Below are 24,193 nucleotides of genomic sequence, written 5' to 3' on the forward strand. Positions count from 1 at the left end.
AAATTCTCGTTTTACCTTTTAATGAAACCAACTTGTTTCCATTGTTTCTTTTACATTTCTTGCCCACCCTTTTCTTCTGAAGAGAGAAAAAGCAACTCCCAAGTGTCCCTGTGTCAGTTTCTGCTATTGTATTTTATTTTGAAAGGATTTTAAAGTGGAAACTGTGGTCATGGGTGAGCTCAACTTCACTATTAGAATACATACGCCTTCCACGTTGATCCATTGGCCCGGTGTAAATATAAAGGTCCCCAGCTAACAGGATTAGCAGCAGCTCATGTCTCTGTAGCCGAAGAGTCTTTTATTTGAGGGATTTTCAGCTGCAGGATTCAGGGCGAGTAAACTTTAATCGGACCGTCGTCAGAGAAAACTGGTAAATTTGCAGCAAAGTTCTGGTCCGATTCGACTGGAGAGACTTTAGGTCAAACAGCTGAAAGATGAGAAGTTCTCATTAATTGGTGATGAAACAAGTTTGTGCTCCTCTGCAGTAACTTGGATTATTTAAATCAGGTGCATCTTTCATTGTAATTTGCAGGATTTACAGATTATCATGTCTTTGTAAACGTATGATCAGACTGACGGATCCACTGAATCGTTCTGATCAACACCCGAGTGACGAATTTATCATTTAAATGTTTGTTTTTGACCGAATCAAGACTTTTGTTCCTGAAAACACCACAATATGCTAAATTATTGCATTATTTTACATTTTGTATCGTTTCTTTTTTTAAATAAACCAATCTTTAACATTAAAACAAAAGCACAAGATTTGTTTGTATTTTTTTAATGAGACAATAAATTACAAGAAATCTGGATAAATAAATACTCAGCTTTTTCAGCATTTACACGGCGTTCTGACAACGGATGAAAACAAGCTGCTGGAGGATTTTTGCTGTAGATCGGATCAGGCTGAAGGCCCAGGCAGCTGTAGATCACCTCATCAGCTCCGTTTTATAAATATTTATGAAGGTTTAGGAAGTCCTTGCTTTTATCTTGCGTTCTGCTCCAAGCTCGGCGCCACTCTTCATCTCTCCACCTTGTGTGCAGTTTGCTCTCTTCTCTTCAGGACGTGCTCAAACCGGAGCAGCGGCTGAGTGAAAAGGCTCTCGGGTCAATATGACTCATTTCAGCAGCGATTACAGCAGATTCTACAAACCTGAGGGTTTAAAGGTCCACAGTACATCAAAGTTTGGCTTCTTCGGCAAATATCTGACGTCAAACGTGTGAAGAAGAGGAGCGTCGCTGCTGAGGGCGAGTGTTCAGACGGGAACAAAAGAGGCGTCTGAACTGGGTCCAAGTGTCCCTGCAGCTGGTTCTACAGCCCCTTCAGGGTGGAGATCTTCTTCTTCCGAGCTGCCAGCATCTCATAAAACGGGTCTTTGCTGATGGCGGCTCTGCGGGTGTTCAGAAGAGGCGTGTCAGCCGACAGCAGTCGGACCATCAGAACCAGTGAATAAAACGACTCACTTGATGCTTTTGATCCATTCGTTCTTCTCCTCTGCGGTCGGAGCAGAGATCCTGTAAACCGTGTGGTTTCCCTCCACGACCCGGCCGTCGGCCTCCGTCTTACAGGCCTTGATCACCTGATCCTTGTTGTTGGCGATGAAGAGCTCGAAGCAGTTCTGGGAGGAAGAATGTGGACCAGCGTCAGGGAGTTATTGTAACCAGAGAAGAAGAAAAACGTTTGAAATGGAGGAAGAAAATTTGAAACAAGTTAAAGCGTTAATCAAATGTCTGCTGGACTTGATTAAAAACAGATGGGAAGTAAACATCTAAGTTCCTGCTCAGTAATCCAGGTGAACAATCCAACAAAGTTCAGTCAGCTCATTGGGACGGTTTCGTTTTTTTGTTGACGTCTTTCATCCAAAGGACTTCTGGACTTTTTTTACCTGGATTACTGAGCATGAACTTTGACATCTTGAACCACTTGGGCTGCCTCAGAGGAGTCGACGGGGGAGAGGGCAGGCCCCAGAAACCATCTCATCACCATCAAACTGGTTCGTCCACTATGGGAGTGTGCTGCTTGTGGGACTCAGTTTGTCGTGGCTCCTCAGACTGATGAAGTCCTTTGGATGAAGGACGAAACGTAAAAGGAAAAAAAAAGTCTAAAGGACCTGACTGTTGGATAGGAAGTGAATTTGTCAGTTAACAGCAGCAGTAAATAAGACTTTCAATTGCTGGTTAATTACTCCAACTTTACTGATCCATTAACAGTTTTCCAAAAATAAAGTTGTTTTTTAATCAAACTTTTAAAAAACCTTCTGTACAGTATTACGGTAAGCTAACAAGAGTGTTAGATTAAGAAAGAACTGTGGGAATTTATATTTAACGAGACGTTTTTGACACTACAGCAGGAAGTACTGTAGGTCTTTATTCCCCTCAAACATCTGGATCAAACGACTTCCTGCGGTCAGGGAAAGAAAACGTTACCGTTTCAGAAGAGTCCTCCTGGTCTGCTAAATCACGAGTTCATCGAGACATCGATGAACTCGTCTGAACTGAAGAAATGAACATTTAAAAAATTACAATTTGAGTGTCATTGTTTAACTAAAATATTTTCCACGCTCACGGCGCAAAGAGAAATCAAGATATTACCGGTAAGGCTTAATAAAAAACATCCGAGGGGTTTTCAAGTCCAGATCTAAAAATAAAAAAGACTTTAGGCACAAGTTAAGCACCGCAGAGTATCTGGGAAACTCTTCAGACATTAGTTTTACTCTTTCATCAGTACAAGTAAAATAAGGGAGCTCTGGAGGGACACAAATGTGACATTATCAAAGCTTATGGAAGTGAATGTGGTAAACGGAGCTGTAGCTCGTCCAAGAAAACATGAAAGGGTCAAACTTTTTCCACAAGAATTCAGTTCCTTTCATCAGCATCAAATCCTTCAAAACATTTTTTTACTAAATGGAAGATTACATCACTCACTAGATGAATTAATGTAAAAAAAAAAAAAAAGGCAGGAAAGAAATCTGCCCTGCAGAAGTTTTTTGATCATTTTATCATCTCGACACCCTCGTATGGACATGTTTTATGTCGGTTCTTAATCCAGAAAAAAAAAAAATCACAAGCTTGTGTCCCAGGAAGTTAAAGTGCTTTTAAATCTTTGTCCTGCTGAAAACCTTTACGAAAGTGGTCAATAGCACTAAAGAAGAGTAAACTAGAAAGTTCCTGGAGAACTTTGACGTGGACCGCCACGCTGCTGCCAGTTTAAAATTTTGATTCGACAGTACCGTGTGTTGGGGTTCGCTCTCGGCTACAATTACACAAAATTCAGTTCGATGAGTTCTAGTCATTTTCTTAAACTATGGTGGCCATCTTGGATTTTTTATTTGGATTCAGTATGTGATGGGGAACGTTCTCGGCTCTCACTACACAAAATGATAACGCAATAGCTCAAATTAGCTGATTCAAAGTGTTTTTACTTTTAAGCTCAGGCGGCCATCTTGGATTTTTGATTCGCATTAGGAACTTATGAAAACTCGCTCTCAGCTACGACCACAGCAAATTTCATCTTAACATCTCAAACAATGATTTGAGTTGTAGCAGAAGCTGTTGACTTCCATCAGCTGTTTTGATTAAGAAAAATAGCTCGTTTGCAAAACACATCGCCATGGTAACTCGAAACGCCAAGAAGTAACGGCACACGTCAGTGCCTAGCCGGTTATTTTGATGGAACATTTGTGGGAGTACGCGTTGCGGTTCGGGCTGCATTAAAGTTGACGGAAGAGTAAGATATCAAGTTAAGAAACCTTTGTTAGGTGAATAACAATAATAATAATAATAATTAATAATAACAATAATAATAATGTGCTGCCTCATAATAGACAATTCCCAAAAAGTAGTTTTACCGGTTTCTTTGAGTCTTCCACTTCTCTTATGCTCAGGTTTTCCAGTGGAATGATCCCTCTGGGTTCTTTATCCTTGAAAACAAGAGAACAAATTACAGCGCACGACCGTAACGAGCAGAACCCGCCCACAGAGCGTGAAGAACTCACTGTGGTGTATTCGAAGTAGTAGAGGCAGTTATCTGTGAGGATAAACCAGCGTCTCTTCCAGGTCTTCACCCGTCCACCTGAGGACGGATCACAGAGGAGCTTCAGAACCAACAGAAAACTGGAGCGGACGTTCACAGCCACACGAGCAGCTCGGGTTAGAGACGTGGCTCAGCAGCAAGAAGCAGGTGAGAAATGTCTCTTTTCCACATCAGGACAGAGCAGAGGGGGAAGTCGGGTGTTAAAATGATCCATTTAGCTTTTTTTTTTTTTTTATTATTCGTGATGCAAAAGTGAATTTACACAAACGATGGAAAAAGGGTGGGGGGCAAAGCAGCGCACTGAGAAGCTGGAAGGTTGTGGTTTTAATACGTACCTCCTGGAGTCACAGCCATGAAAAACAAAACAAGAAGAAAATCAGTAAGTGCAAGATGAAAACTGAACAAGAACCTGAACTCTATTTTACACCAACTGTCCACACGACGGCGCTCCGTGGTGCTTTAACGCTGTATGAAGTTGGACTGAACCAAACCGTTTGACAAAAGAAAGTTCTCGTACCGAGCTTCAGCAGCCAGCCTTCTCTGTCGGGGTTGAAGAAGGTGTGTGTGAGGTCGTTCCCATCGTCCTCGGGGATCTTAAAGGGCTCGTTCTTGATGCTGTCATACAGATTCTGCAGAGTTTAAGAGAAACGTTCAAGGTGACTTTATCATTCGCATCACATGTGGTACACGAGGTGGATTGAAATTGTGCACCCAACGTCCCAGTTACACCCCAAAACAGCAAAAAGTAAAAAAGAAACTGTACACAAGAATCTAAGATGCGCTAAATAATAAAGGTTAAATCATGTCATCTGAACCAGTTTCCGTTTTGGTCGTCATCTACCTGGATGATTGAGCTTACAACCTTTTATTTTTATCAATAATAATGTAAAATAATACGGCGTATTAAACAGCAGCCTGAACATGAGTCTGTTGTGAGCAGATGGGCATGAATACAGCAGCTTAAAAAGGGCAAGAAATCAGCAGCACAGATAAAGTGACATATTTCCAATTAAAGTGGCATTACAGTGATTATCCTGTTTTGCGATTTCAATTCAATTCAAAAATACTTTATTAATCCCAGAGGGAAATTAAGTGTTGTAGCTCGTCATCCTGGTTTCAATCAAGAGTTGTTAGATGCCAATAGCTGTGGGCAGGAAGGATCTCCTGCAACAAATCCGAAGAATCTGTCTACAGATACCGACCCGTCCACCCAGATCCAGTTTGCCGTCTGATCTGGCGGGCCTCTCGGTCCTCCTGGGCAGCAGGACTGCCGAATGCCGGGCAGAATTCCTCCCCGAGCGATGGTCACTCCTCCCAGCAGTCTGCCAAGCTCCTCGTCGCCACAGACAGACAGCTGAAGGTGCTGGGGGATAATCCCGGTCCTCCCGTTGTCACGAGCAGAGTTTTCCACCAGCTCCAGGATCTCGGCGGTCAGGTACTTGAGCACCGCAGCCAGGTTGACGGGAATTCGTCCATGGCGCCTCCTTTTCAACTCATTTGGGATTTGTGGCTGTACTTGAGATATTTGAGCTTTTGAGATGTTAATCAGCTGCTCCTGGTTGTTAAAATAACACCTTGTTGCCATGGTTACGCATCATAACAAAAAGTAAAAAGGTTTCAGTAAAAAAATCTTTCCAGCTGCACAGCATCAGATACCAGAGTAAATAATACTCCGAAAAAAAGAGATGCATCCAGAAAAAAAAAAAAGAGGGATTAACGTTTTCTAAAGCTTCAACATGGAGCCACACCGAGCAACGCAATTCTAGAATGGATTTACAAGTCAGTTTCAGGGTAGAAGCTGTTCCTCAGTCTAGTGGTTCTACACTTAATACTCCTCAACCTCCTGCCTGAGGGGAGTGGGGCAAAACGTGTGTGCACTGGGTGAGTGGGGTCCTTCGTGATGCAGGTGGCACTCCCTGCATCTGGAGGTGTAGATGTCTGATGGTGGAGAGGCCGACTCCAACAGACTTCTGTGCAGCTTTCACCACTCTCTGCAGAGCTTTTCGTTCTGCAGCTCCTGTTTATAAACATCCATTTATAACCATTGGATGGATGTCTATAACGAGTCAAACAGACTTTTAAAAAAAAACTGCAAAATTGTGGGTAAGGAGCTGACATTTGGTGTGGTAGTAGCCGAGAGTCATTCACAAAACCTACACGTGATATCTCACAATATCCCATTTAACACGCATTTATCGAAAATATTTTATGCATTTACACAAAAAAAACCTAAATCTTTAGTTTCAGCACATCTTTCAGATCCTTAGGCGTTCGTTTAGCGTGCATCTTTACATCTTGGATCCTTATTTACCGTTTCATTTTATAGTTTATATTTTTGCTATTGTTGGGTGTAACTGGGAGCCTGTGTACATATTTTCATTCCACCTCATGTACCACATGTGATGTGAATGACAATAAAGAACCTTGATTTGGAGATAAAACAGATTCCTGCAAAGATTTTAGAGCAGATTTGTAAAATATAGCGCAGTCTAGTTGTAAGAAAGTTCCAAGAACTAAACTCAAAGCAACGACCAGGACGGCGATCCAGAGACGGAATTTTATTTCATTTTATTTTTCCAAAAACAAAAGTTGACTCACTCTGAGCAGATCCTCGGGCAGGTCTCCTCCGTCGTTGATGCCTCTGTTCATGGCGGTGAACCTCTGCACGGACGGTTTGTCCTTCACGTTGGGGTTGTGTAGACTCGTGTTCAACATGATCACGGCGAACGACAACACGTAACACGTATCTGAAAACAGGACGTGGTTCAGAAACGTGTCAAAACGGGCGATTTGGAGTTTGACTGCAAACTTTATAGCAAAACAGAAACTTCTGCACACGACGGGGATAAATTCCAAATGCAACTTCTAAAGAATTGGACTTTTATACAGGTTTCGTTTACCGGTGCTCTGAAACACTCCGACGTTGCAGTGACAGTACCGCTGGGCGAACGCCTCCATCATGCGGTCGATCTTCTGAGCCTCGCCCGGCAGCCTGAAGCTCCACAGGAACTGCCTGAGAGCCTGGACCAGGTTCAGGTCTGTGAACTCGTGCAACTCCAGGAAGGCGTGCAGAACTTTGATGTTCAACTCATCCCTGCATAAACATCACAGCAAAAACACAAACACGCACGGGAACAACCAGAAGAATGAGGCGAGATAAAAACAGAGCTCACAATAATAAGACCTAAACTCTTCTTTCATTCAGAAGAAGTCTAAAAATTAAAGTTCTTTAAAAACAACCCTTTGAAACTGGAACATCTCTACGCACTGCTGTGACAAGTCTCATTAAATTAAACACCAGTACGACTGCTCACCTCTCGCCCAGATAGTCTCCGATGGCGGTCTTATTAAGCCCCTCCCCCTTGTAGAGGAATTGTGCGATGTCTTCGCTCGTGTGTTTCAGCAGCAAGCTGTCGATCAGGAAGCGAATCCCCTGGGGGGAAAAATAATTCAGAACGTTACGATCTAAAAACGCAAAAAGAAATAAAAATAAATTAAGTGATGAGAGCAGCGAGTTAGAAACACTAACTGGTGTTTTGGATCACTTGTTACCAAAATAAATTCATTAACAGTTTTTACCCAGGCCAGTTTTAGACAAGTTAAATTATATTTACAAGTTAGAATGTTTGTTAGGAATGACTCTCAGCTACTACCATGACAGGTTTTACATCAAAATCTGTAAATGTGACCATGTTGTAGCCATTTTTCTGTCCATTAAGGTCAGCTGGCTGTGGCAGCCATCTTGAATCAGGTTGACTCCAAATGTCAGTCAGTTGTAAACGTACATCCAGCGATTGCTTTCGGAGTCGTTTAAAATCCTCACGTGGTTCATGAGGTATTTTACAAACAGACAAAACATCATTGCTGGCAATAAAAAGGTAAAAATAATAATAATCTTAAATAACAGTGAAGATCCAGTTCTACAGCAGAAATCCTGGAAGAGACTAAAGGCGTCTCCACAACCCTCTAATGTTGCTTTACTACAGTTCTGTGACCTCCGAGTAGCAAATAAATTAGAAATAAAGTGATTTGTGGATGTGGTCGATGCAAAAATCTTACTCTTAAATTTAAAAAGGACATTTCACACACGGCTGTCGATGGAAAACGGCTCGACTGAACTCTCACCTTTGTGGGGTCCATGTTGAACTTCTTTCGGCCGATGGCCATCTGTTTATTTCTCTGCATGCTTTTCCTACAAACAAAACAAAAACAGCTCTGATGACCCGTCATCTGAACAACAATGCCTTTATTTATTGGTTTATGGAGGGGAATATGCACAGATTTAACACTCATCCGTTTTAAATCGTTGCACTGAAACTGAACAAAACGTCTGATAAACTCCACATCCGTTGGTCATTTCTCAGTTTTCTCCATGAACGTACGTTGAGCCGAGTGGCTCCGCGCACGCACGAGGCACAGAAATGGTAACGGAGCGATACTTCACCTCTCTTCAGTCAGGCCCAGGTTTTCGATCTCATTGGTCACTTCTGTGATCTCATCCTTCAGCCTCTGGGAGCAGACAGACAGGAAGAGTTTGTTCAGCAACAGCAGTCATGTGACCTCTTGACCCTTCACCGACCCCCCCCCCCCCCAACGGGAGACGCTTTGATTTAATGTTTTACAGTAAATTACAGATTTCATGAACGTCACGCAGGCTGAAGCGTCAAACAAACTCCTCGAGGTGCAGCCGCGAGGCGCCCTCCTTCAGAACCCTGCAGTTTGTCTGCGGAGAATCCTCTGTGGGATCTGCAGCACCTGTTCTGGGATCAGTTCTCACAGTCCTTACCCCTGCCTCCACCTCTCCCCGCCCCCCTTGCTGACCCAGATTTATCAGTCTACCCGGTGCTGGGGAGACAGGAACATTCAGGCTCAAAGAGTCCGAGGTTCTGAAGAGGAAACAGATGGGAGAGACCGAGTTGGCAGAAAAGAATGGACCTGGATAATTGAGGGGAAAGAAAACTGAAGTAGTCTAGACCGCTGCCTCAGATTAAAGCTTAAACCCTGAGTGAATCTGTTTACCTTCACATACAGTAAATAAAATGTTTCCATGGCAACACTCAAAAGAGGACGCTGTCCTCCATGTCCATTACTGGAATATTTTGTTACCCATCAGTCCCTGAGAACTTTAAATCTGACTCAGGACCAGCCTGCAGAAGAGATTTGTTTTGGTTTGGACTCTGTTTATTTGTATTTGGTACATTTAAAGCTAAATGATGCATTTACAGTTTCCGCTTCTGCAGGAGCCGAAAACAACAAACTAATCCTCTTTACTGTTCAGAAAATAAATTCTGTGAAGATCCAGCGAGAGCTGAAAGAGCGCTGAAGAAGCTGAAACTGAGTTGTTCAAGTTAAACAGTGCTAAATGCTAGCTAACAAAGTTTTCAAAAGGCTAACCAAAAGCCGAAAGTATAAAAATCTAAAATTAAAACAATTAAAAAGTAGGGGGGAAAAAAAATAATAATAATCTTAAAAGCTAAAATAAGCAAACCTCTAACGAAACAAGCAATATGCTAGCCAAACTCCAAAAAGTTTTAAAAGGCCAGCTAAAAGCTAAATGTGGACCTGCTGAAAGCGAAAAGTAACAAAAGGCTAACAAGCTAAAAGAAAAAGGAGCACTAGCTAAAAGCTAAAAATACAAAATTAACAAAATAAGAAGCCAACTACAAGCTAAACACTAGCTAAAAGTGACAAAAAGGCTAATTACAAACGAAAAGAAAAAACACTAGCTAAAATTGAAAAATAGCAAAAGGCTAACTATAAGCCAAAAGATGGAATAGGCTAGCTAAAACTAAAAGTAGCGTACAAATGCATTTTGGAAACCATAACCTGGGCTCGAACCTGCAGCCTCAGGATTACAAGACTCCACTGAGCTCCTGCTACTCTGGGGGGTGAAATATTTGTCAATAAAATAATCTGAAAAGTATAATAGTTACAAAAACCACAGCACATGAGCTGAACACTGATGTATAAACAGAGAAGTAAAAAATAAATAAATTAATTAATTAAATAAAAATCTCAGTTTGCAGAAATCTGTAGCAAAAAATGTGCGTAAGAAACAAAGAACAACTTTCACAATACTGTTTGTTTGTTTTTAACATGAACACTACACGTTCTGTTCCCGATTCTTCTGAAGCTGAACTCGGGTCAAGAATCGGCCTCGGAGCACGAGTCTCCAGAACTCTCTGGAACGACGAAGAACTCAAGGTTTCCTCATTCATCACACGCCTGCAGACATGAGGAAACCTACAGAAACCTTGAGAAAATTATTTTCTACAAAATATTCGACCAGCTGGATCCAAAACGACGTAATAAAACCTAATTCTTGCTCAGGTTTTCATTAGTGCAAACCTAATTTATTGTAAAAGGACAAACAATTTACTGTTTTAATAAATGGGAAAGTTTATTGTGTACTAAACTTTCATTTCCTACTCTAAAGGGGAAAAGTGATTTACAACATCTTAATATATTCCTGGTCAATTTTCAGGCTAATAAAACAGAAAACAAGTTTACCAACAGATAACAGCAGCCAATATAAATTCTGTGCCTAGAAGGACGAGATAATTATTGTACTTTCCAAATAATAAAAATTAAAAAACATGCATTAAGCTCTTCCAGAACCCAAAGATAGTCGTTTTATTATCACATAAAACAAAGAAAAACTCTAAATATGAACAACTTTCAACTGAAAACGGATCATTTGTGATTTTTTTATGTGGTTTAAGCCACAATACAACAAATAAACAAAATATATGAATATATTCTGTTGTCAGCGCCTCATAACCAGCATAAAAACACAATACTGTCTTCAAGCTATTGGTTATAAACCAGAAGTGGTTCTTGTTCATTTGGTTGGTTCAGGATTTTATTGAATTATAAGGACTGAAGCGCAGACGGAGGCGCTTTTGATTATTTGTTTAGGGCTGTGAAAGGAGCAGACGCAGGAGGTAATCGTCCCTCCAGGCAGCGCACAAATATACACGAGGGGGTCCGCATCCCCCAAACAAAGAGGATCGTCCGTCCCGATTGTGTACAGTAACACACACACCTCCCTGAAGCCTTCATGTCCAGGAGACACGGAGGTCCACATGGACTCAAGGACACGAGAGACCGAGTTACCGTCTGGAATTTAAACAATGAGGGAGAAAAATGCAAACAAAGGCAAACAGAAAAACATCTGCTGGTTTCGGCTTTCAGACATTTCCAACAGATGAAACGATATTAAATCCCAGTTCGCTGCCAGGACGACAAACAAACAAAAGATGTTCAGCAGAGGAAATTATTCAGGGCTTAAATAAAGACAAAACATGAATAAATAGTGTTAGCAAAATTAATTTGGGTATTTTAAAGTTATGTTACTCAGCAAAACAACATTTTTTGGACATAAAGTTTAACAAAATTATCCTTAATTTAGACTTGTTGCCAAAAAAAAGTGCTGAAACACACAAATATTCAAACTATAAAGAAATCTAGAAACCTCAGAGCTGAAAAATCCTCGTTTCATAATCTTCTCTTTTCAGTAAAATATCACGTCGTATGATGAATTAAAAACAGACGAGTTTTCTAGACGGTGGCGTTTGAGGCAACATCAAACTCTTGAGGCTCAAACGTTTCATTCTAAGATTATTTCTAATAATTTATTTCCATTTCCTGTAAAAGGTAAAAGGTTTGGGATGGTGAAAGTCCAAATATTTATATTTTAGCTAATTTTCTTCTCTGATCACAGAAGACAGAAATTAACTTGACAATAATCTATCAACAGATCATAAAGTAACTTGGTTACAAATACACCATTTATGAACTGGACAAAACAAATATTATTTTAGACATAGAGGCACTAAAACTAAATCTAAGTGCTACTTGTGTGATTTGAAAATTATTTTTACTTTGACAAATGTGGAGCGAGTCCTGACAGAAATGTTCAAAAATGAAAACAGCAGCTTAATCCCAATAAAGTAAAATATCTAAACTCTGGTTTGAATGTGACGTCTCTCAATCTAATCCCAAACTCTGAAAGAGAAACTGAAAAGTGATTAAATCTTTTACTTCCTGCCGACGCATCTTGGTTTCACTTGCAGCTAATATTAGCACGTTCAGGTGAGAAGTTCAGCTAACGGTATAATTCACAGCAGAGAGGAACCAGATTATTTCTCACATTTAAACATGGAATAAAGATTTAAATGTTTGATTACAGGAAATACAGAGTACAGACATTTAAGCTCGTCCAACTGGTTGTTTTGAACTCTTTGGGGAGAGTCCAAGTCTTATAAAATAAAACTAAAGAAACTGCATTTCCTGTGAAAATGCAATGCGAGTGATGATTTCAGAAGAACTTGCTGAAAAACAGCTGAAATTAGCTAAAAATAAAATAAAAAAATGCTGAAACATAGCTGAAATTGACGAACGAGCGTAAATCAGCAGAAGAAAGCAGAAAGAACAAAAACTTAAATGAGAGCAAAAAATGTAGAATTAGTTGAAAACGCTAATATTAGCATAAAAACAGCTAAATAGCTGAAATAAATGAAGCTAGCAGAAGTACCAGTAAGCTGAAAGGAACAAACTGAAATTAGCAAAAATAATTTAATTAGGGTGACAGTAGCATAAATTACCAAAAATTGAAATTTGAAAACGGCTGAAATTAGCTAAAAACAAAACAAAAAAGCTAAAATGTAGCTGAAAACGTAGAACAAGCTTGAATTAGCTTAGAAAGCAGAAAGAACACGTTTGCCCAATTAGGCTGAAAGAAGCATAAATGAGCACAAATTAGTGGAAATTATTTGAAAAAAATAAATCTAAAATTAGCATGAAACAGCTGAAAAGTAGCTTAAAAAACAGAAAGCTAAAATTACTAGAAAAAAGTGGAGAGCATTTTTTTTGCTGAATTAGGCTGTAAAAAGTTTAAATGAGTGCAACAAAAGTGGAATTAGCTGAAAAAGCTCAAATTAGCACAGAAACAGCTAAATGGTAGCTGAAATAGCTGAAACTTGCAGAAATCAGCTGAAACGCATAATGAGCTTAAACTAGAAAATGTTAAAGCAGCACAAAAATGTTGTAGTTAGCAGAAAGAATCTGAAAGGAGTGCCAAACAGCTGAAAAAACAGCTGAAATTAGCCACACACAAAAAAAAAGCCTAAATTTGCACAAGGAAGCTGAAAGAAGCTGAAGCAGAACAAAATGTTAAAGGAGCAGTAAAAGATTTAAAACGGATCTAAAGATTTGAAGGATGGAAAACGAGCTCAATGCATTTTCTATGAGGGAAAAAAAATGGCAGAAAAGTCTAAATATTTCAAAGCTAAAGTTGCACCAATATCAAAAGTCACAGCAGGATTGTCCTGAAAGAGCTGAACGTTTTGATTCAGGATTTGCTGAAATAGCTGAAAACTGTGGGACAAGAATCACGCAGATAAATGTACGGAAGAAAAGTGGATCAAAATAGTGCAAATGCTTCATAAACAGTCACAATAAAATAAACACGCTCTCTGGTGAACACTGATCCTTCTGAGGCAGACTTTATATTATATTATATTATATTATATTATATTATATTATATATTATATTAGCAAGTGTGTGAAAACCACATGACGATTTGTGCTTTGGTGATAAACTGAGAAGAGATGTGACTAAATCCCTGCCATAACTCAGTCTTACATATCAGCTGCTCTCCACGATGATCGTCATCTGGAGCACAACACCAACAAGTGATTCATACTAATCTTTCCTGACTAACAGTTTGTGCATCTGGCTCCTACGCCAAAATAAGAGTTGCTGTCTCTTCTCACTCAGGCAGAGTTTTAGACGCCCGGCTCTTAAAGAAACTGATAAAATGGATAAAGGAGGAGGGAGGGTAACGAGCCGGTGCGGACACGGTTTGACGGAGTCGTCTTACTTGGATGTCCTGCAGCAGCTCCTGTTTTCTGCGGCGGATGCTCTCCAGCTCCTGACGCTCCCCTGGACTCAGGTCATCGGGTACTGAGGGCAGAAACACGCAGCGCTCAGACGCAAACCATCAAATGTTCTCTCGTCCGTCATAGAACGGATGCGCGCACACACGTACAAATGTAAATATAAAAAAAATAACAGAGACCCGAGAGTCCCGCTGCTCTGGATCACCATGGCAACACAATCTGAGATCCATCAAATTACGCCACCCTTTTACCACATAAACACAGACATCCCAGGACCCACAGTGCAAAGATGGAATCTCAGACATTCAGCAGAAAAATTTAAAAATGTCTACAACTGTCAAGTCAGTAACAAGAGTGACAAGCAACCAGAGAAAATGCATTCCTGCAAAAATGCACAGTGAATGCTTATTGCTGAAGAACTTGCTGAAAAACAGCTGAAATAGAAGAACAAGCCTAGGTTAGCAGAAGAAAGCAGAAAGAACACATGTTTGATTAATTAAGTTTAAATAAGCAGAAATGAGCATAAAAATTAGGAAATGGCTAAAAAAAGATGAAATTAGGAAAACATTGCTGAAAAGTAGCTGAAAAGGCAGAAAAAAAAGCTTAAACTACCAGAAGGAAGTGGAAGGAGCTGCATTGAGGGGGGGAAACTGAATTGGCTGAAAAAACTAAATTTAGCGCAACAGCTAAAAAGTAGCTGAAATAGCAGAAAAAGCTGACACTAACCAAAAAACGAGCAAAAAAAAAAAAAGCTGAAAAGGAGCAGAACAAGCTGAAATTAGCAGAACAGAAATAACACGTTTGCTCAATTAGGCAGAAAGAAGCAGAAATTAGCCCAAAAGCAGAAATAACCATATCTGAAAAAGCTGAAATTAGCAAAAAAATAAATAAATAAACAGCTGAAAAGTAGCTAAAAAGGCAGAAAGAAGCTTAAATTACCAGAAGAAAGTAGAGAGAAGATTCTTTCTTAATTAGGCTGAAAACGTTTAAATGAGTGCAAAAAACGTGGAATTAGCTGAAAAAGTTTAAATTAGCGTAAAAACAGCTATGTAGTAGCTGAAATAGTAGGAAAAAGCAGAAATAAGCTGAAAGGAGCATAAGCTGAAATTAGCAGGAAAAAGTTAGAAGCACAAAAAAGGTTGTAGTTATCAGAAAGAATATGAAAGGAGCACAAAACAGCTGAAAGTAGCTGAAAAAATGTTTACATTTGCACAAGGAAGCTGAAAAGCTGAAGCAGAACAAAACGTGACAGGAGCAGTAAAAGGTTGTAAACTAAATATTTTAAGGATGTACAATGAGCTCAATTCATTTTCTATGAGAAAAAAAAATGGCAGAAAAGTCTAAATATTTCAAAAAAGCTAAAGTTGCACCAATACCAAAAAGATTGTCCTGGAAGAGCTGAACATTTTGATTTATGATTCGTTAACATCACTTGAAAACTGCAGGATGAGAATCACGCTGAAAAACTTACGGGGGAAAAAGAAAGGATCACAATAGTGTGAATGCTTCATAAACATTCGCACAGTAAAATAAGGAAGGTTGTATTTATACAGAAGAGATCAGGGCCACGACGCAGCATTTTATGTTTTTGTCTGGAATTCTGACTTAATCTCAGAATTCGATTAAACTCAGAATTCAAGAAAACAGATGTGTTTGCACCGTGGCCATAATAAACTGAACAAACGAGGGGTTACAAATAAATTGCTGGTTATTCAGTCAAATGTTATTAGATTCCTTCTGTGTTTTTGCCTGAGTCTGTGTTCTCGTTTCTGTCTTGTTAGAAAAATATCATAAACAAGCAGATCCTTAATGAAACTCTCAAACAGTAGTAGATGGATGCACATCAACAGCTGCTTTTCATTCATCGGCTTTATCGTTTCTTCTAGTCTCTTTCTACTGAAGACACTGGATGACAAAAGGCTCAACTCCGGTGCTCTTCACTGACCCGTCCCCTTCTCTTTAAAATCTAGTTTTAACCGTCCAAAATCGTGTTTTTGGATCGTTAAAAGCACCTAAACTGAGAAGCTAAGCTACGAGCTAAACCAACAGGCCGACCTCGTCCTCGTGTAAACAGTTGTTTTTCTCTGCAAAAAGAAGCTGAGAACTTGTTTACTGATTTTTTATTAAGAGCTCAAACCAAACCGAGTGTCCGCCATTTTGAGAACCCAAAAAAAGGAAAGAGCCAACCCATGTCACATCAAGGAGTCTCCCTCCCATTTTTCTTAAAGAGCTACGCTGCTCGCTCCCTCACCATCCATCCTTTGGTTCAGTCTTATACTGCCATCTGGTGGTCGTAAAAAGGTACTACACTCAAAACAAATTAACCAACATTTGTTCTTAAATTAGACAATAATTACCAATTATTGTCTAATAAAAAAAAAAAATGTATCGCAATAATCTCTTGACAATTAATTGCTCAGCAAAATTTTGTTGTCGTGACTGGCCTAACTCCGTTTGCATCCAGGGATTATTTTACAGACTCAGCATCCATCTCACGCCGAGACTGTCCAAGTGTACTCATCAATGTTTGTATGTAAACAAATGACTCGCAATTGTTGGCACCAAAACATAAATCAGCTGATTTTGTTCATTTATTACAAATTAGATTTGATAATAAATGAGTATTCGTTTTATTGAGGATTATGCAAATACGCAAAAAAATTCCCAACGTTGAAAGAAAATGTACATTTTCCATCTTTAAAACTCTGATAACCATCTGTATGAAGGCTGCGTTTCCAACGTTCACTTGTTGTACCGAACGTCCGAAAAGTTTTATATTAAAAGGAACAAAGATGTCCAAAATTAAAAGCTTTACAAGAAGAACAAGAACACCCGATGAGTAAAAGTTGTTAGACTTGATAAGTTACTGTATCTCGCTGGCTTCCGCCCTGAATATGAAACACACCCGTAACCAAGTGTGTACTCCGATAGAACAGAAGTTCATGTGCACCAGTTACACCAGTATCTGCACCAGGGTGATAAGTGGGCTAACGCACGGTTGTGGTTGTTCTAAAGAAGGATGTGCAACATAAATGTAACAGACGTATATCACACTCGGCTCCAATAGTTTTTATTTCTGAGTGCCTCTTGAATCAAGGTTGTGTTTTTTTATACATATATAAACAACAACAAAAACAAAAACAGGGGAGAAGGAGCTCAATGAATGCCGAGTGGCCGGCAGGCACAAAGGACAAGTCAAGCTGTGCTGCGGCTGTTAGTCAGCCTCGTTAGAGGCGTCCTGCCGAGGGATTCAAACAAGTGTTGGAAATGTTCATTTCACTTTGCCAACGAGAGCGCGTCGCCCAGAGCGCCGCAGAAACGAGGAGGAGACCGGGTCTCATCAAGACTTTACAACAAGAGTCATTTCAGTGTTGGCTCCGCTTCACTCCGACACGACAGCAACCGTTAAACAACTTTAATGCTTTATCTTTTAATTTGTTTTTACATATTCAGCACAGACCAGGCCTGTGGTGACGTTCTGTCTGAGCTTTTCACTAAAACTTGATTTTAAGTTTTATTGTTCGTGCTACATCGTGTTTGGTGTGTTTTTTTAAATATCTCAAACCACTAAAGACCCAAACCCATCCCTCTGCATGACGTAAAACCGACAGTAATTATCGTTAAAGCCCGATTAAATCTTGCAACCTCGCATTTTTCAGACTGAACCGAGAACGTTCTTTGAATAGGAAGTGTCAAAACAAAAGAAAAAGTCAGTTTGTTTTGTGTTAAACTTGTGGGACACCCCAGATCTACCACACAGTCCTGTCCCACCTCTCACATACACAGTATAATCCACTAGGGATGCACAATATTGGATTTTTGGCTGATATCCGATATGCTGATACATTAAAACTTCTTTGGACGATAACCAACTTTTTATTTATTTCCCTAGACCTACTTACAGAGACTACACAGCTTTCTCTGCTGTGGTATTAAAATACTACATTACTCTGCGAGGTCTTTGTCAATATGACCTGCTACCAAATGCAGATGCCAGAAAGAGGTCGAAAAATAAACACTTCAACATGGATTATGTTTCATGTCAAATTTATTCTTGACATTTACTCTCTAACAATGACAACACTTGAACAGTGCAAATTTGAAAATGTCCACAAAACTAAACTCAACTTGTTCACAAGTGACAAGCGCATAAGTAGTAGTGCGTTAATAGATATACTTGACAGTTTCTTAAATTAAAAACTTAAAACAAAGCCTTTTATATCTGAGTTATTTTGATGGAATGGCCGATATTTAACTTAATCGTTAACATCAGCCGATACCGATACCATGCCGATAATATTGTGCATCCCTATAATCTAGATTAGGGGTTGTCAAATGGAGAACTGTGATCCAGATCCAGCCACAAATTAAGCCCCATCTGGAACCAGATCGTTCAATTTCAGTATAATTAAAACATTATTTTTTAAATATATATTATTTATTTTTTACCTGCACAATCGTCAGTATTTATAAAAGGTAGTACAGCTTTTCTACAATTCATGGTATTTCATTTGAAACGGCAGGCTGTTTTTTTTATCCAATTTACAGTAATTTAAGCAACACAGATTTTCCCACATTTATGATAATTCATTTTAGACTGCGCAGCTTTTCAAGTCTTCGTTTACGATAAATAATTTTATCTGGCACAACTTTTCCCACGTCCGGCTCACGGTTTCGCTCTGCGTCCTTTCAGAGGACAGGGCTGTCACTAAAAAAAAAAAAAACATTTAAACATTTAGTCTGGATCTTGTTGAAGCAGACTTTGCTGAATTTTAACTGAAAACCACTGATCTAGGACACAGCTCTTGACAAGTTAAAAGGTTTTAGGAGCTCTGGAGCAGCTCCTAATGTGAGGGCAAGAATAACGCACAGACGTGAAACGAGCGGTAGTGAAACTGGCACTTCCTTTCTCTGGCTTTTTATTCAGAGAGGAAATAAGACGGGCGGTTTGTGACAGCTTTTCAAACACCTTTTCTTGCAGACGACACACTCGCATCCTACATAAACACCACCGGGAGTCTTTGGCCAGCTGCTTCACATAGTATCAAGTCTACCAAGTAATAGGAGACGTTGCTGCTGATCGTCAGCACATGCCTGCTCACAGTTTGCATCACGTCTTCGTGCAGATGCACACGATCCATCTACACTTGCAGCACGTTGAACCGAGGTTTCGAACTCGCTCTGGGAGCTACAGCACGAAGCTCTGATGCAGAAGTTCTGACGCACGGTACACCTACACATGTGTGTCATACTCTTGATGTTCATACCAGAGAAGGCGTCTCCTCCTCACCACGGCAGGTCTCGGTGGTTCCAGTTGTCGTTTGATTCCTACCAGGGTTTACAGCTCCACATTTATAACTTTGTGATCCAGAAGCTCGTTTTCTCCAGAACGATTTGACAGTTCACCCACAGCTGTCGAGGTTCGTGAATCCAAGTCCCAATCTTGTGGTCTTCGAGTCTCTAATCCTCAGGCTCTAATTCCAGTGAATCAAAGAGGAGGGGAGCCCGCCTGCAGCTAAATGAGGACAAACGTTTTGTTTTTTTAAAGTGCGTGTGTCGAGGGAAAACCCTTGAACTCTCATCTCATGTCTCCCCCGACTCCTCCCTGCTCCCTCCTTCCATCAAGGGCAGGAGGCTCAATCTATTGGACGCCGGTTTCCCAGAGAAAACTGGGGTTTTAGAGTTGTGGTTTTTATCTAAAGCAGCTTAAAGTAAAGACAAGAAGAGTACAAGGAGGGCCGTTCTGTCCCTGCTCATCACGTGTTCACACACAGAAGAGCATGACTCAAGACTGGAGTCAGACGCTGTTCACAAGGCAGTAGTTGGACATTTCCAAGTTCCCTGACCCGAGGACAACGAGCTCAAAAAGACAGACTGAACGCTGCTCTCTTACCGACGGCATTCAGGCAGCCTAGAGCTCAAAAGACTGGAGGAAGACAAACAGGAAGCAAAGATAAGAGAACAAATAAACACTGAAAACATCCTGTGACGGAGACGAGAGGGCCAAACTTGGCATCTTTTCTTCATAACAAAATCCAAAGTTCGTGTCGGCAGGTTGTTACAACATGAAAGTTATTCTTTAAAGGAATGCATATTACCCCACCACCTTTAATGCCAGTTGGTTTAGGTCAAACTTGGGCCTGTTAGATAAATTTTACTGGGCGATTAATTGTATCAGAAATTATTGCGATAAACGATAATATCGTTTGAAATTTGACAATAATTAGTAATTATTGTCAAATTTAAGAAGAAATGTTGGTTAATTTGTTTTGAGTGTAGTACCTTTAAACCACTGGATGGCAGTATAAGACTGAACCGAAGGATGGATAGTGAGGGAGCAAGCAGCGCGTCTCTAAGAAAAATGGGAGGGAGGCCCCTTGACGCGACATGGGCCGTCTTTTCGGCTCTCAAAATGGCGGACGCTCTGTGTGTTTTGAGCTCTTTAGCATAGCATTTTTCACATAAACCTTTTAATTAAAAAAAAAAAAATCAGTAAGCAAGTTCTCAGCTTCTTTTTGCAGAGAAAAACGACTTTTTAGACGAAGGCACAGGTTTCAACCATAAATTCTGGGGCTTCGGCAAGACGGAGGTTTTTTATTCCCCAAAGTCGGCCGGTTAGCTTAGCTCGTAGCTTAGCTTCTCAGTTTAGCTGCTTTTAACAAACGTGATTTTGGACGGTTAACAGGTTTTAAAGAGAAGGAAGGAGTCAGTGAAGAGCACCAGAGTTGAGCCTCTTGTCATCCAGTGTCTTCAGTAGAGACGAAGAAACGATAAAAGCTGATGAATTAAAATGAGGTCGATAATCTTCATTTATCATGCGATTAATTGATTAATTGTTTATTGAGACAGGCACCCCCTCTGACTCTCGGCTACTACACCACCAAGTTTTAGCTCAGTAGCCGCAGTACTGACTGAGTTACAGCTATTTTTGTGTTAAGGTTGCTTCGCTACTGCTGCCATCTTGATCAAGGCTGATTTAAATAGTTAATCAGTTGCAGCTGAACATCTAATGATTAATTAGTGTTTAAGTGACAATTTGACATCCATCCAGCGGCTCAGATGTTTTGCTAACAGAATTGATTCCAATAGCTAATAAACACAGATTATATGTTGAGCATGACTCACCTACTACCACATCAAATTCTAGCTCAACACACACAGAATTGGCTGAGTTGCGGCCATTTTTGTGTCTCCTAGGATCCATTAGGTGTGACGGCCATCTTGAAGTGGGTAAATCCAGTTAATTAGATAAAGTTGCACATCCAATTCTTTTTCCCTGAAACTTCCACTTAACTTTATCGCCAACATCAGCCGAAACATGCTGATATCATGCATCCCTAAAAATAATGATAAATAATGAAGAGTAGCACTCGGTATGTGTTGGGTACTACACCAAACTTTAGCTCAATATATGTAAAAGTGGTTGAGGTGCACCCCTTTCTGCATTTAGTAAGGCTACTGTGGCAGCCATCTTTGAAAATGACAGGTGGTGATCCATTAGTTTATAAAGAAACATTTTTGGATAACAGCAGCCGAAGTTGCCACAAAATGTACGAAGCAACTTGGAGACTCGTTTTCGTTCATCTACTTTATGTTTTTACTTTTAAACACAGATTTGGTGCCGTTTTAACAGTCTGATAGCAGAACACTTCCTGTATGAGCAGAGCAGGAAACACCAGTGCAGCTGTGGCTGATTTCTAATCCAGATTTATTACGGTTCGGTCTCCTTGTCTGAACTGGGCCTTCCTTCTGTTGACAAGGTCCAACTCTTTGCTTCCAAGTTAGAAGAAAAAAGCACAAGCAGTCAAGTCAACTGAGTGTTTTTATTGCAGCCCGTTCATTTCCAACTAACAAATGGGTGCATTGATTGCATGCTGCAAAAAAAGCAGAACCCCCATGAGGTCTGGCCTCAACCCAGATGATGATAATAATAATAATAATAGAGCCCTTGTGCCAGTTTATAAAAAGCATTACCTCACCAGTCAAATGGGGACTTGTTGTGTTGGCAGGAACTCTAAACTACATCATATTCAGGCACACAAACAAGCTCTTTGCTCAAACACGGCGTCAGGATAGTTTAATGTTAGCTAACCTGGTTGAGTTAGCATCTACGTTAAAATAAATTAAGCGTCTGTAAACTCACCAACTCCTTCTTCCGACTTCAGCACCATGTTGGTGAAGTTCGGCCAGCGTTGCCTCAGGAAGTGAAAGTTGAACTTGACAGTTTTAGGAAAGTTTGCGGGTCAAAAAAAGTGAACTTCGTTCACCGGGTAACCGTTAAACTGCGAGTTATTGAGGACTGTGTGGAGAGGACAGCCGGTGCGGGCAGGATGGAGAGGGCGTGGCCTAGACCGCAACAGCCAATCAGGGTGGCTGTCAAACCTCTGGATTACGGAGGCGTGGCCTAAACATCTACAGCCAATCAGAGAGCGGCTGGCAGATCACGTATTCTGCACTTTTTGTCAATGTCTGTGTGTGCGTCTGTCTGTTAGTAAAATATCTCATGAACCAATGGACAGATTTTAATGAAACCTTCAGAAAACAATCAGTGGATGTACCTCTAGAACACTTTACATTTTCGGGTTCATAAAGTTTGACATGGCCACCACAGCCTCTGGAACTTGGGAAACACAAAAATGCCTTGAACTCTGTCAATTTTACAAGTCTTTGGCTAAAAATTGCTTTGGAAGTAGCTGTGCATCATCCAAAACAAGTGCTCCAAGCACTACACTTTTTGGCTATATCTTTGCTTAAAACATGAACAACAACAATTGTTGTCAACTCCATTTATATGTTAGCAAAATATCTCACAAACCCGTGGACAGATTTTAGTGAAACTCTCAGAAAGCAATCACTGAATGTACAGCCACAGCTGATTTACTTTTGGAGCCAACTCAATGAAAGATGGCCACCACAGCCAATCAAACTCAGCCAACACAAAAATCGCTATGAATCAGTCAATTTTACAGATATTGAGCTACATTTTGGTGTGGTAGTAGCTGAAAGTCATCCTTGACGCGTGACACAACGCTTACACCATAAATCGAAATGTAAATTTGTGTAATTACGTTTGACTGAAAGCTTGGCAAAGAGAAATAACTTTTTCCACATTCAGACAGAAAGAGGAAACAGGGCTCGACCAGATGTACGAAAAAAAGGAAATTAAAATAACAGTCTCCACCTGCTGAGGAGAAGGAATCAAACCCATTAGTGTGGAGGCCGCAGGGAAGCAGGTCTGCAAAAAAAAAAGAAAAGGAAGGGAGAGGAGAGGGTGTGTTGAAGGACAGAGGAAAAAGAGGGCAAAGGATCGCAGCTGTGCTGTTGAATCACCGCTTTATTCGGCGTTTGGGCTCGCCAAAAACAGGATAGACTGAGGCGGGGTGAGGAGGAAATATAAAACATTCACTTTGCTTTTAGCTCCATTTATCATCATTTAAATAAGAGCATCCAAAACAGGAGCTGCCACGAGAAACATCTGAGATGTGTTTTTTTTAAATAAATCTAAAATAAAAGGTGTTATTTGTTGCATCAAACTCGTCCTGCACAACGAACATCATTTAGAGTATTGGTAATTTTATTCTTTTACATTTTTTTTTTTCCTATTTGTCGCTTAAAATAATGATTTGATGTGATTTCACGTCTTGATTGCTTTTTTGTTACAGGTGTCCGTGGCTCATTATGGTCACCATGGTAACCGCTTGCGTTTATCCCTCCCCGACGACAAACTGAAGAGACAAGCTAAGCCTCAAACAAGCAGTCGCTGAAAACTGCAAGTCAGATTGTCATAATTCTAGAGCTAGAGTATAATCTATGGAAGCTTGCGTGCACGTTGGGATCTGAGTGGAAACTCTAAGTCCTGCAGCAGTGAGAGACGCATCGAGCGAAAGGAGACAAATTCCCTTTATGACTTAATTCCGTCCTTTAATTTGACTCAGATCTCTGGAGTTCCTCTCGAGAATTTGTCTTTTTGTTTAAAACAGCAGTCTTTCCTTCGACTCTGACCCGTTTCCCAGTCCCTGCCGTTTAAAAACATTCCCTCAGCATAATGCTGCCACCACCATGCTTCACTGTGGGGATGGTGGCATGATGGAAGAATAAAAGTTCATCATCTGGTCTCATCGGATAGAAAATATTTGGGGAAGAAGAAACGTCCACGAAGCCCAGCTTTTGTTAAATAAGCAACTTTAGCGCTGACCTATCTTGGGCGTTCCTTGGTCTTCATGATGCAACTTCCTCTGTGGTAGAGGTGTTGAGCTG

At 40.3% G+C, this 24,193-nt stretch overlaps 1 protein-coding gene across 1 annotated transcript; it reads right to left on the reverse strand.

Moving 5' to 3' along the window:
* Positions 1–941: 941 nt before the first annotated feature.
* On the reverse strand, positions 942–22,216 carry LOC119423752 (cytohesin-1). Its single transcript, XM_037691163.1, has 12 exons — positions 22,080–22,216; positions 13,918–14,000; positions 8,478–8,542; positions 8,159–8,225; positions 7,348–7,466; positions 6,934–7,127; positions 6,632–6,780; positions 4,550–4,662; positions 3,996–4,074; positions 3,849–3,920; positions 1,465–1,619; positions 942–1,391 (listed from the first exon to the last, which is right to left on the reverse strand). Exons 1-12 carry the CDS (start codon positions 22,105–22,107, stop codon positions 1,313–1,315), a joined length of 1,203 nt encoding a protein of 400 aa, XP_037547091.1. The 5' UTR covers positions 22,108–22,216; the 3' UTR covers positions 942–1,312.
* Positions 22,217–24,193: the final 1,977 nt, after the last annotated feature.

The sequence above is a fragment of the Nematolebias whitei genome, chromosome 17 (genome assembly GCF_014905685.2).
Source record: "Nematolebias whitei isolate Nwh7 chromosome 17, NemWhi1, whole genome shotgun sequence".
In the NCBI taxonomy this organism is placed as follows: domain Eukaryota; kingdom Metazoa; phylum Chordata; class Actinopteri; order Cyprinodontiformes; family Rivulidae; genus Nematolebias; species Nematolebias whitei.

Excerpts from the sequence above, each read along its gene's own strand:
- LOC119423752 (XM_037691163.1), bottom strand. The coding sequence starts at position 22,107 with ATGGTGCTGAAGTCGGAAGAAGGAGTTG. Across the intron at positions 6,781-6,933 it reads CGGAGTGTTTCAGAGCACCG|ATACGTGTTACGTGTTGTCG; the intron begins GTAAACGAAACC and ends TCCTGTTTTCAG. Across the intron at positions 1,392-1,464 it reads GAATGGATCAAAAGCATCAA|AGCCGCCATCAGCAAAGACC; the intron begins GTGAGTCGTTTT and ends GAACACCCGCAG.